Source organism: Dicentrarchus labrax, unplaced genomic scaffold, assembly GCF_905237075.1.
Source record: "Dicentrarchus labrax unplaced genomic scaffold, dlabrax2021, whole genome shotgun sequence".
Classification (NCBI taxonomy): Eukaryota; Metazoa; Chordata; class Actinopteri; family Moronidae; genus Dicentrarchus; species Dicentrarchus labrax.
Window position 1 is genome coordinate 11,521,464 of NW_026136704.1, and position 14,278 is coordinate 11,535,741.

The following is a 14,278-nucleotide window of genomic DNA, read 5'->3' on the forward strand; positions in this document are numbered from 1 at the left end:
TGCTGTACGGCAACCTTGAATTTGAAAAACTTTTTACCTAATCTTTTGAAGTGAGAACTTTTAGCACTGTAGTAGTATTTTTAATTAATGCATCTTGAAATATACACATATAGCTATTGGCAATGAAAAGAAACACTCATTTATTTCTATAGCCATCTTAAATGTAGACTTGTTAACATCTTCCCTTGTGCATATCTTTGTACCAGTGGGTAGTATTTTATTGGTATGTTTGAAATGTTCAACAAAACTACATCATAACTTATGTGCTGCCCATGTCACCCAAATATAAATAATGGACATGGATATGGGTAGAATATCACATCAACTTCCCCTAAACCGAAACTTTTGGTGTGTTTAGTTTACATAGACAGGCTCAACAAATCAGTCCACACAACTTCATAATCATTCATTTTTCAGGAACCCTTGTATCTATAAATATTTTATGATGATATTATCGCCTCTTCTGCTGTGCATTTTGAACCCAGGCCCTTTATATGATATATTTGATCTTTTTATAAACTAAGCCAGACTGCCTGGTAGATCGTTTTTTCCTGTATGAGAACAAACACAAATCTGTTGAACATCACAAGCACCAAAGTGTTCAGAATCCAAAAAACATTTGATGCTGATCCTTAGTAAATCTGCATGATTAGTCACCCTCCTGTGTTGCTTGTGTAGGATTTCTTTTATTGTAATTCTCAATGACAATCCATAGGGCAGTTTCTACCAGCTATAATGGCACACAAATGGTCAGTTGTAATGTAACAGTGTTCATCGCAGTGGAAACTATGAAACATGAACACTGTGTGACATGAAATCTAAAATGTTAATTTATGCCTAACCCTATCATCTATTTCAATGAATCCCCTGGCTTCTTGGCTATATTGGATTTCATAGGTGCCATATTTTTATGGCTCTCAAGCTGTTTAATGCTGTCAAAAGAAAACAGAAATAGAAAAGAGGGAGAAAGGCAGAGGATATGACTTTTCAATTTTTCACAACAACCATTATTCCTTGCTCTTTTCATGTCAGCTCCAGAGGCATTCTCCTAGACCCTAAACCTCAGTTATCAGCTATCTGTGCTGAATGGCAGATCAGAGAAAGTTGTGTGGAGACAGGTATAAACAAAAGCTGAAAACGAGAGTTTCACTTCTTTCTTCTCGTTTCCTCTGATTGTCGATGAACTTCTGTTCAGCCTCATTCACAACAGTAACTGTTCAAATGACCTCTGTATCTTTTGCTGTTTTGCTTATTGTGTGAGTTTGTGCGTGGGCGTATGCACATGGAGGGAAACATCCTGGATTTGCATTTGTTGTATAACCGAGTGTGTTTTTCCATAGCCAAACATTTTACACTTTACAGGAATTTATATGAGCTGCTAAACTAACAACATTAGTTTAATGTCAGCATCAAATCCCAGAACTCATTTGACATCCACTTTTTGACACACTTTATATGGTAAACTGAGCCCCTAAACTAGGACAGCACACACACACACATACACACACACACAGACACCATCATGCTCCAAACCCCAGCTTCTGTCAGTCACACACACATGAAACACACACGAATACACATGTGTGATAATGATGACAGGTGTCAAGAAGCATTCTGAATAACTGTGGCACTCTCATGGCTCTGGTCGCTTCAACATGCTTTGACAGCACAGGGATTTCTTTTTATAACTGCAGGCAAATGATGGAAGTTGAATGCTGAATAAATAGAGACCAAAGGTAATTATAATTAAAATGTGAATTGCAAATCCCTCTGGAGCTTCTAAAATGTCTACTTTATTAAATCAGGACCCCAGTGTTACATTGCCAAGTATGTCCAAGCTCCAGTTGGCCTGTCTGCCGTGCATAACCAGGACAAAATTAAAATATTGCTTACATGTAAATCAAGGCCACCAACCTACATTTCCCACTGACCTACTGGAACAATCCCCAGCTAGGCCAACAAAACGAGAACACATGGAAGAGGAAACAAAATATGACTGAAAATACATTTCGGATTACATAAACCAAGTAGTTTTATTTATTTGTTTCAAATAGCATTATGTGTGTAGATTTGACCAGGAGCCAAGCAGCTGCAAATAGTTAAAAACCGTCATTATCTCCTGTTTATTATCAGAAGTTTATAGTCGCAATTCAAATATTTCTTTGTTGAAACACTGAATATTATTCAGTCATTTTCAGCTTATACTGTAGTACAAACCATGGTGGATTTGGTTGCAGTAAGCCCCCTGAAGGAGTGACGCCAAAAGGAGGACACAGGTCTGGCAGATTAAATCCCATTCTCACAGACCTTGATTGTCTAGTACTGTTTATTATAACTGCTGACAGAGAACTCCTACATGCACTTGACATACACTTACTACACATAATGAAGTGAGTTCATGATCCACTTTTAGAGAGAGATTTCTATCGTGAGCATTTCTATGACAGAAAAAAGACAAGGGGAGCATAGGAGGAGAATAACATTGGAAAGATATATGCATAATCCTTGTTGCAACAATACATTTTTTACAGTACAGTGCATTGGGATAGTTCCTATATCACATGATAGCCATTAGGATATCACATTATAGCTATACTGTACTTACAGCACAAATAACAAAGGCAGTACTGCATGATGATGGTTGGTTTCTGATAAAGTCAGTTCCCCCTCTGCTGTGGAAGAACAGTATAATATAACTGACCTCTCCGTTACACCACAGTAGAATAAAGGTAATCTACAGCCGTCTCCATATCGGATCTTTTTAAGTCCTCCCAGCCTTTGGTGAAATGATGAGACTCATTTCATTTCAGCATGTGCATGCATCAAATATCCAGCACTGTTTCTGATCACACTTTTATTTCCTTCCAGCACAACAATGCAATGGATGGCTGGTTGATGCATGGTTGTGTTGAAAGTTTTTAAAAATGCCTCTTTTCTAATACTTGAGGTATGAGACTGTAGAAACTACATGCAGAGATTCCTATATTTGCCCAGTCTTCCATCAGCAGCATGTAACAGATTGCATGTGAGTGAGTGAAGGAGGCAAAAATGCTGCCACAGCAGGCTACAGTGGAATAATTGGTACATCGGATATCAATGTTACGAGGCAAAGCCAGAGAGAGGAAACTGAACATAGCAACAGGAGGACTGGTTGCATAAATGCCAGAAACACAAAGCTGACCGCAGAGATTTCACCGAAAGATGGGACAAACAAGATGGGAGGAGTAGTATAGGAAGTATAGTAGTTATAATAAGCAGTGGGGGGAGAAAAGATTGGATGAGACATACATTTTCACCTGTGTTCACCAAATTCATAAAACAAGTCTGATGTTAACAAGGGCACTGACAGCCTGCCTGGTAAAAAGAGGTGAAATATTGAAAGCAAGGTGGCAACATTGACAGACTGAACCAAGGAGTGGAGGCAGAAGTAAAGTGATGATGGGAGTGAAGACAGAAAGTAGAGAAGAGGAGGTGGGGAGGAAATAATGACAGACTGTGACCATGAACAGAGTCTGTCTGGGATGCACACAGACGTAAAAGCACAGTGTGATTGAGAAAGAACAGAGCCCTGTAGAGAGTGATGGTGTATCTAAAGACAAAGGCAGGAAATGACACAAAGATCTCTGCTCTTTTTCTCTGTTGCTGTTTCTTGTCCTCTCCTTGTCTGAACCCAGCTCTCTTCTCTCTTTCAGTGCGTGGTTTGATTATGATGCCCTCGGCAAGGTGCTAATGTTAAATCTTATGCTGGGTTGCTGGCATGAGGGAACCGAGGCATAAATTAAGGCTCACAGGCTCATTGCCCTCACTCTAGGCCTGAACCTTTATGCCGACCATCTGCTGTCTGCTTGCACCTGTCTACTACAAGCTTACCTATTCTCTTCTCGGCCTGCTTCCCCCTGTTTCCTTTAATCACATCCGCCCACTGTATAAAGTTTTCCTTATCCTCTTCCCCTGGTGTGTTCTGTCCCTCTTTACCTCTAACCATCCATCAATCAACCCCGCCCTCACTCCTCTTACTTTGCTCAGTGTAATGAAACCCAAGTCCTAATTGCAGCGCAGCAAAGCCACAAAGAGATGCCACGAGGGCTGGGTTGGGATCAGATTTAGTTAAGTTGCTGAAAGCTTTTAACAGACAGAGAGAGAGAGAGAGAGAGAGAGAGAGAGAGAGAGAGAGAGAGAGAGAGAAAAGATACACAGATTGGCAGTAACATGTAAAAGGAAAGGGAGATTGGTGGAAACAAATGCACAGGGAATCAGAGAGAAGAGACTGAAGGCATTAAAAGTAAAGACCCGTGCAACAGACATAATGCAGTTAACAATCCTGATGATCGAAAAAAAGTAATTCACCCTTTGCTATTCCTTGGACATCAAGTATGCCTAGTTTGATGTCCAAGGAAGGAACAAGCATAGTTTTGTTTCATGATTAAGGTCATTGAGTCCACTACAACTTGATCCCAGTAGGGATGATGTGCCTCCAGTATTTCTCGTGGATTTTTGTGTTATTGGTTCTGCAAAGTCATCACCTCCAGAATAGGTAAAGTATCCCCACATCTGAATTTGTCAACCACTATGTTTGACCAAAGGTTTTATGCATTGTATTAATCTTTCATGCGGTTTTGTCGGTCAGCCAGCATCTTCTAAGAGGTCATCATCGCCCAGCCTGTGCTCAGCATGGGGCGCAAAAGTCCTGACCTCAAATGGGAACAATGTCAAAACTTGGAGCAGATCCTGATGCCTGTGATCATGCCTTCCATGCAGAGGACAGTGCTAGAAGAGACTGGAGGGACAGATCTCATTACTCTGGGAAGGAGTGAAGTTGTAATAGCTGAATAGTTCCATGATGGCACAGCACCAAGGATGAACTTGGATGAAATATCCACTAGCTGTTGTACGGTTGTTGTGATTGATGTAACATTACATTATTTCACATTGGGAACCGTGTCTGGTGAGGTTGGTTGTCTAGACTTTCAGAAGACTGAGTGAGTTAGATTTAATTATCAGGAAGTGATACTGCTAAGCTACTCTGCGAAAAGTATAGGCAGGATACTGAAAAACGATACTGGAGAGTTGGCAAGGCTAAGATTCCCAAGGAACAATGCAGGTTTTTACCAATGGAACAGTGGATCAACTTTTACCTCCTTAAAGGTGTTCAAAAAGTCCTAGAAGTTCTTCAGATTTATTTAAGGCAGGTATTATACTTTGGCCTTTCCGGTTCAAAGACATTACAGTGTCCTCCCTGTTATTCACAGATGATGCACTTTCTCTAGCCTCATTGGCTTGCACCCTCCACTGTGCAGCAATCTGCTGAATGCATGTTGCTGTGGCTGAGCAGCAACAATTAAGATGACAGTTTGTTCTTCCAAATCCAAGGCTTGCTTCTCTCATGGAAAAAGTTTGCCCGTCCTGTTAAGGTGGGAGGGTTAGCAGCTCACCAGGTGGAAGAGTTCAAGTATCTCATGAGAGCAACTGGTTGCATCAGCTGCAGTAATAATGATGCTATTCTGGACCACGGCAGTAAATAGGGAGTTAAGCCTGAAGGTGAAGCTTGTGATTAGCCATGATTTTGAAATGAATACTTTTCAATTGAAGCTGCAGTTTACTTTTACTACCTCAAGTGTGAGATTCTATATTGACCTCCTGTCTTGCATTAGATGCTGTTGTGCTGTCTTGTAAAACAGTAAACAGTAAATATAATTTTATTATAATGTTATTGTCAGTTAAGGATTCCCACACACTTGATTGGGTAACTGGGCTAAAGTAACTTATTTTTACATTTCTGTGCACAGACTTTCAGAAGATTTCAATTCCATACAACTGTGAAAAATTATGTTTTTTTGACAGATCACATTGAATCCTGGTGGTGGCCTGCAGTGTGTACAGGTTTAAGCAAGTCTTTTTAAATCACTTGAACTTGTTTAATTAACATACTCATGCATTCATAAATACATTTTAAGCCGTTGTGATATTCCTTCGCACATTTTATGCCAGTCAAATGCTAAAGAGAGAAAATTATTTCTCATTATCTCATTATCAGCACAGGATAGGCGCAGCCATCTTTTGCCAGACCACTGGATTTACCTGAAATTGCTACATAATTCACATGCTCACATACACACACACACACACACACACACACACACACACACACACACACACACACACACACAAACACAAGAAAGAAAGTGACAGCTATGTTTCACTCCAATAGGCTACAGCCACTACATTATGTGATGATGCTCTTTTATAGCGTATGCACTGTCTGCCTCATTCCAATAAAAGATTTGCTCTCTCCATCTGTGAGTGCGGCTGCATCTTTGTGAGTGTGAGGAGTGAGAATAAGTGCTCTCTCTCTGTCAGCCTGCATGCATGTATTTCCTCGGATTTTGGTGAGGTCTGTCAGCTCACTGCAACAAACAGGTGTCAGCAGCTTTAGATAAACATCTGAGGAACTCTTTCTTTGCTTCTGTTGCCATTCTGACAGGTCCATCAGCATCCCACCCGTTGGTGCTTTCTCTATCTCTGTAAATGCGGTGCCTTCTTGTCTGTCTGCCTATCTGTCTGTCGAGATTGGAGATGACAGTAAACAGAATAAAGCGCAGTGAAACAGAAACATTACATATGCTAGAATGTAGGTCAGCATTTTCAGTTGGTGATTTGGTCTATTTGGTCTTATTTCTGCAGTTCGGATTCACAGCACTTTGATGCACCTGTACAAGTGGAATTGAACCTTGGCTGTATTTAGATGAGTGTGAGACGTCGCAAGAGGTTTTTGTTATTCTTCTGTGGGGTTATCATCACGAATTGTTCAGCTCTATCATTTGTGGCGCAGGTTTTGTACAGTGTCACATTGAAAATGGATCAGGGTTTCATAGCAGTGCAGCGTTTGTCAAAGTCTCCTCTGCATGTAGAATCGAGAGGCGAGAAGGGGGGCAGGGGGAGGCAAAGTTATTTTTATTCTCTTCCCTCCCATCCCCACCCTCCGCTCCTATGCGCCCCATGCACAAACATTTTGGGAAGGCTGCTGTATGTGTATATGCACAATCTTGTGTGTGTGTGTGTGTGTGTGTGTGTGTGTGTGTGTGTGTGTGTGTGTGTGTGTGTGTGTGTGTGTGTGTGTGTGTGGTGTTTGTATGAAAGATTGATGTTGGCCTAAGTACCTGCCAAGCTGCATCAGGCCAGGCACACACTGAGCAAGGGAGAGAGGAGGAGAGAAAGAGGGAGGGAGGGGGAGAAGAAGAGAGAAGGAGCAGATGCCACAGATAGAGATGCCTATCAATAATGCAACCTCCACTGAGCCCACTATTGAGGGAGGGTAAGATGGGAAGGAATGAAAATTGAGGGAGGGAGGGAGGGAGGGAGGGAGGAAAGGAGAGGGTAAATAGAAAAGAGTTAAGACATAGATAGGGGTTCAGGAGAGACCAAAAGACAAAAAAACAAAGAGGAAGGGAACATAGCGATAGAGACAAAATAAAGAGTGAATGGTGTAAAGAAACAAATTGTGAGGGTGACTGAGAAAAGCAAAATAGAGCAAGGACAAAGATACGGATCTGTAAGGAAAACCTTTATTGAAAAGGTGTTACCAGGTCTTAAGACATTTTAGAGAAATAATGGAGGAAGGATAAGGATGGAAAGAAGATAAATGGAGGCAAGACAGAGAACACATAAACAGTCTACTTCCATTAAGACGAAATTATATGCAACACATGCAGAGTTGCCACAGCGAGAAAAAGGAAATTCTCACATCTCATTATGAATTAAGTTTTCTTCTTATAACAAGGAACTTCATGTCATCATAATGAGAACATGTTCTTCTTATAATGAAACAGTTTGACATGATGCTGATGGCAAGACTTTATCCTTTTTTATAAGGAGAACAGAATCTCAGAAACTACACTTTGTAGTGTCTGCATTAGTAATCACAATACCATGCTTGAAAAGCAAAAAGGTTAGAATAGCTCTAACAGCAAGTCGATTAGGTCATTCAAATGGTCACGTCACCATTTCTGTATCAGCAGCAGTAAATAATGACTCTTTTTGGTATGGAATATGGATATTTGTAATGTTGAATAGGTCAACATTTTGGAAAATACTCTAGCTAAGCATAAAAACTGTAAATGGGGTAGACAGCTAGCCCAACTCTGTCGGCTGGTTGTATGGTCGTCAGTGCGACACATAGCTGCCCATAAAACTACAAAATGCTGTTTTTACACTTCGGTTTTTGTACGGATAAACAAACAAGATAATATGTTAGTTAATAAGCTTTAGACGGGCTGGTTGACAGATGTTGTTAATCTTAGACAGAACCAGGCTAGCTGTCTCCAGTCATTGTGCTAAGCTAAGCTAACTGGTTGCTGGGTGTAGTCATATTTCTTTTTCAAGCTAACTTTAGCTTTTAAAACCAAAAAGTACACTGTGTAAGTATGAGCAGGTGGATTTATTTGCTTAGGAGAAGTATTTAATAATTTCATTGTTATTAAGGTTATTTTTATAATAAGAAAACATTAATTGTAATAGTAATAGTAATAGTAATTGTATAGTTTTCTCCTAATGGGCAAAATAGGCCTCAGTGAAGACATTTTTACTGTTCACAGTTGTAAAAAATAATGGCTGAATTCCATTTAGCTGATTCGGTCCTGGTGCATGCTGGCTCACTATCACACTCATAGCTTATCTGGGCACTTCAACAGAGAACCAAGCCACCATTAATGCTGTTAGTAACACTTTATAACATTGATGTTATAATGTGATCGACCAAGTGTTGATTTACTCTCTGTGCAGTTAGAACCTCCCTACTATCCGTTATCAGTCTTTGGCACAAGCCATAACTCAATTGTTTTAATGATTTAAAATCTTTCTTCTGTCAATTTGATTTAACTCATAAAACCATAAACTGGGCAATTACTGTAAATGAACAAATGTTCATCTTGCCCGAAATGTTGTACAGTACGTGATGTGTCACGTGCCCCACCCTTCATCACAGACTGTATGCATGACCACAGCATGCCCTCCATAATGATTTCATTGTCGAGTGCAGAGTGGGCGCTTAGAGACGAGCAGGCATGGCATAATGTCCCTACTGTCACTACCAAACCACCCAAGTCAAACAAGGCCAATGAGTCTACCCTCTGTGTGTGTGTGTATGTGTGTGTGTGTGTACGAAAGAGAAAGAATGAGAGAGACAGAGAGAAAGAGTACATGGTCTATTAGCTGTAAACAACTATTTCCTCCAGAGACTTCCTATTTTGTTAATGGGGGAGGGCAAGTCAGGGTTCATGATTAGTTTGGAGTTTATGTATATGCGTGCGTGCGTGTGTGTGTGTGTGTGTGTGTGTGTGTGTGTGTGTGTGTGTGTGTGTGTTTGTGTTTTTTTATACCGAACATTGTTCACATGTGAATAGGTAAGTATGTCAGTGTGTCTGCAGGTCAGTGTGTATTGGTGGGAGGACATTAGCCCTGAGCGGTACTCCCGTGTGTGTGAGTGTGTGTGTGTGTGTGTGTGTGTGTGTGTGTGTGTGTGTGTGTGTGTGTGTGTGTGTGTGTTACCTTCCAGCACATTAAAAACACTCGACAAATAACTTTGCATGTCGCTCTGTGTCACCACTGCTCACTCGCATCCCCCCTCCTTTATCCCATCAGTAAGGTCTGTACTGTCTTGAATGTTATCTAGAATCACAGTGTAAATTACATCTCTGTCTGTGCTGCTAACTCTCACCTCCGTCTGTCACCATATTCAATTTATGTCTGTCCCGCCTACTTTTGATGGAAATTGGACTAAATGAGCTACAGCAAATCACTTGAGACGGGCTGTTTTTCTGATAGTGCTTGAAGGTGTCATCACAACAAATTTCTCACATACAGAATTGTGCTGATTTGAAAATCTGACAAGGGGGTAGGTGTTGTACTGCAGTGTTGGTTTACCAGCGATAATAAAGGAGAGCTGATGATGGCGAGGCTGCCAGATTGAGACCATGATCCAAATTAGGGTTGCCTGGCCCCTTCCAAACTCCAGAACTGTCACTGAAGGTGTAAGTAAGAATATGAATTATGCTTTTAGTCAAGACCTCCTGACTTTATATAAGGTCAAAAAATAGGAATAAGGCCTCGGCAACCTATAGTTTAATGCATCACAGATAAGTGCTTTAGGAAAAAATAAAAGCCAGGGAGACAGGTGAAATATGTTCTCCTATTCTTTCCTCTTTTTTTTTTTTTTTTTACCAAGACTAGAGCTACATCAGTTGTAGCTGAGGAGAGAGGGTAGCAGCTACACACACTACACTTCAGTGGGTTGTCCTGTTGTTTCCCTGTCATCCTGTGTTATACATTGTACATACTGTTTTCTGGCAGCATCCTGTACTCTCTCCGACCTGTCTCCTTCTACACCCTCCCTTTCTTCTATAATCAGCCCACCGCTATCCTTTCTTGACTTTCCCTCCCTCCCTTTCTGTCTCCGGCCACCTTACCACATGTTTCTGCTTATCCTCACCCCCTTGTTAGCGTCTCTCTTCCACTCCTCTCCAGCTCCCCTTGTGTCTTTATGCTGCATTCAAGCCATTCCCCCTCAGCTCTTGTATCTAGAGTCATTGAAATCGAGCACAGCTGTAAAATAAGCTTAAACTGATAATCACCAACATTAACATACAGCCACTTAAAGGGGGAGCAATGGATGAAAGGACAGCTGTGAGAAGTTGCAAGTGCCATAAAAAGACAAAAAATTAAAGTAGAGCCAAGTTGCCCTTTTCCTCTTCCTCTCATCTTTTTTTTTTTACCATCAGCTTTGTTCCAGTCTTTCTCTCTTTTCTCCCTTTCATGTGCTTACAACAATATGTGAAGGGCTTTTCTTTACAAAATACAATTTCCATTTGAGCGGAAAATGTTTTCCAAGACTCCATATTAATATTCAGTTGTGGGTTTTGCTTGCAGTCTCTTTCTCTCATGTTGTTTCAGTGATGGACGCCTTATTTTAGACTTTTCTTCCTGTGACATTGACAGCTCGTCACATTTGTGCTGTCTAAGCACACGTTGTCAGTCCTTTGAGACACTGCTTGTGTTAAACATGCACACACACACACACACACACACACACACACACACACACACACACACACACACACACACACACACACAGCACTAAAAGTGGCCATATTCATATTATTTACACCCATAATCCAGCACACACATAAACAAAGCTGACTGCTCTCTTTTCTCTCCTGTGTTGCTGTGACGCTGGCTCTCTCTATTCCCCAGTCTTCACAGTTCCTGAGGGATTCCTGCATGTTGTTGTCTCCTTCAGCTCCCCTTTTCTCACTCTCTTCCTCCTTCTGTTCGCTTTCCTCACCCCTCCCCATATCTTTGTTTGCCATAGCCATCACTTGCAACATCAATCTATCGCTCTTTTTCTTTTCTCTCTCCTTCTCCATCTTTCCCTGTCTTATGTGTTAGCGTTGTTGCTGACAGACAGTTTCTTACAATAGAAATTTCTCTAGCCACATTATTTATGGCTGTCTCTTACTCTTTCTCGTCAGGGTTGCTTTCGAAAGAACTGAAGAACGGAGAGTGGATAGTTAGAGATTGTGCAGAGATAGCACACCCACTAACACACTGAAGCCATGAGATCATGTTCCTGTTATTTAGTTATGTTGTACTGAACTCAATCGAGTATGTACTGAAACATTTTAAGAGCATGTGAATATTTGAAATTGTGTCTTCGTGTCTGTACTTGCATTCATACATCCATCCATGCGGTTTTCCTCATTTCCCTTGCAAATACCATAAACAGAGGGCTGCAGTAACTGATTGATAATGTTACTGCTGAGTCTTCCTGGCTCTGCTCACTGTGTTTGTTTCTGTTGACCTGTGTTGGACTATAGCTGCCAGTCATTTTTATTAGAATATTATAGACTGAGCACAGTAAACATTCAGGGCTGCTTCCATTTATTAAGTTGCGCTTTTTTGTTTTGTTTGGTCTGTTCTCAGTTGCTTAGAAATGGCCCTTTAATACATTTCCTACTTGACGGAATGTATGTGGGTCAACAAGGACTCAGGCCTCTTCTCTGAATCCACTATTCACCTACTGAGCCATATTTCTGAGATACTGTAGATATTAATATTACAAACACACTTTAAAAAAACAACTCAAACCCTCACAATGTTCTCCAAATGGTTTCATTTTTATTCCTAGAAAGAACTCTCCACAGCTTCCTTAAGGTCTTTATTAAAGTGCTGATTCTACGTCACACTACACTTATCTCCGAGAGTAATCCTTAATTAGAATTCAAGCCCGCAACGGACTGACATAACTGACCTTGGATCAGCCTACGTCCTGTGGCTGTCAGCGGCTCTGTTTAATTGGATGGCAGATCTGAGATCAGTGTTGTAAAAGTTGCTGATTTTGAAGGAGCACACTGCAGAGAGAGGCAACATGAAAACAGTGGTGCATTGAACAGCCCGGGCAACAAACAGAGAGAGGGATGGGCAGTTTCATGCAGAGCAATACAGCCAGTGGTTGATTAAATCAAATGATTTGTGAAGAGACATGACATCTCATCAGATGTACAAGCACCCCAGTTCATGTAGTAATCAACAGATTGTAAGTAACATGGGCGCTTACGCTGTTCGACACAGCAACAGGGATTCTCAGTCTTTCTGATCAATAATGACATGTTAGGCTGTCTATATGATACTGTAGAATATGTGGCAGAGGTTTCCAACAACAAGTGATGCATTCAGTCATTTTGGACTAACACCTGTACAACAACATCAACAACAACAACAACAAACACCTCTTAAGCCTGATGATTTATACCTTATTTGTCAAATGGGAGTTACATGCTAGCATTATTCACAAAATCACTGACCAACACTTCACTAAGCCTAAGAGGTGCTGTTTTTTTTTGTTTTTTTTACTTTGGACGGAGCCAGGCTTGTTGTTTCTGCTTCCAGTCTTTGTGCTAAGCTAAGCTATTCATCTTCTGGCTGTAACAGGCAAGGAATAAAATGAGTGCTTTCTCCAAAACTACGTGAGTCAGGGCTCAAAATGATGCGTACGCATTAAAAACATAGTCATATGGCCTAATACCCCCACTTTAGATGTATTTGTTTAAAGATGCACCAAAAACTGACATCAATAAGTTAGTATTCTATAACATCTTAAATTATCCATAGATGTCTACCTAATGTCTTTTGATATGTCTGAGAGCCCCCGCAATGATTCTTTTTAATTTTTGTATTACCGAGCTCTGGTATGATTGATATGACAGATTAACACTAATGTAATATGGCTGACAAATGAGGTCTTGTTGACATGCTTCTAAATACAGAGTGGAGCTGAAGTGAAGCCTCAAGCATTAATTATGCTTTTTGTTCATCAATGTTGTTGCCAGACTTACACACTATCACATGTTCAGAGGAAGAAAAAAACATGTATTTTTGGTCACAAAGAGGCTGCAGGTTACCCGATGGCATGGCCGGTTGAGAACTGTGCTCCTTACATGGGCTTCTTCACCTGCTCACATTTCTCTGTCAGGAGTCAAACTGGTAACTTTCTTTGAACTTTAGAACCTTTCCCAAGATTTAAAGAAAAGCATACAGGAGGCTGCCATCTAGCCCAGAAAATAAGTGGGATACAGGAGTGCAGCACCCAGCCATGTTGGGGTGGTGACAGATCAATTAGCACCTGTCACTGTCTTTCTTTCCATCTCTGTGTCGTCATCTTCACACTTGTGTCTCTATTATATTTTTCTACTTCTCCCTCCCCCTCTGTCTGAGCTAGAAGAGCACTACAATGATACGCAATTAACCCCAATTTCCTCTCCTCCTACTTCATTTCTCTCTCTGTCTGCTCCTCTTCCCTTTTCACTCACTCCCCCCCAAAAACCCTTTACGACTGCTTGTTTTAAATGTTCTCTCTTTCTCTCCTCTCTCTCCCTTCTCTTCTCTATTCTTTCTCCTCCTCTTCTTCCATCCAGACGGATTTGGAGTCTCTGGACCCTCGGGGTCGAACTCCTCTCCACCTGGCTGTCACGCTGGGCCACCTGGATTGTGCCAGGGTCCTGCTGCAGCAAGGAGCTGACGTTAGCAAGGAGAACCGCAATGGATGGACCGGTGAGTGTGTGTGTGTGTGTGTGTGTGTGTGTGTGTGTGTGTGTGTGTGTGTGTGTGTTGGCGGAGGAAACTGAGTATAGTTTTATGGTAGCATGTGTAATGTGCAGCATACATAATGCATTATTGGATGGTGTGTTGGGGGTTGGGATGTGTTTCAAGTTAAAGGTGCTACATGCAG

General features: G+C 41.1%; 1 protein-coding gene across 3 annotated transcripts in view; it reads left to right on the top strand.

Moving 5' to 3' along the window:
- ankrd13b (ankyrin repeat domain 13B) overlaps positions 1–14,278 on the top strand; it is a 39,889-nt gene that overhangs the window by 2,434 nt on the left and 23,177 nt on the right. For all 3 annotated transcript variants that reach the window (XR_007884359.1, XM_051396804.1, XM_051396805.1), the window contains exon 2: positions 13,965–14,100. Coding sequence is in view for 2 of the 3 variants with exons in the window: in XM_051396804.1 (XP_051252764.1) it covers positions 13,965–14,100 (136 nt within the window). In the remaining variant the exon portion in view is untranslated. The remainder of the gene's footprint in view (positions 1–13,964; positions 14,101–14,278) is intronic.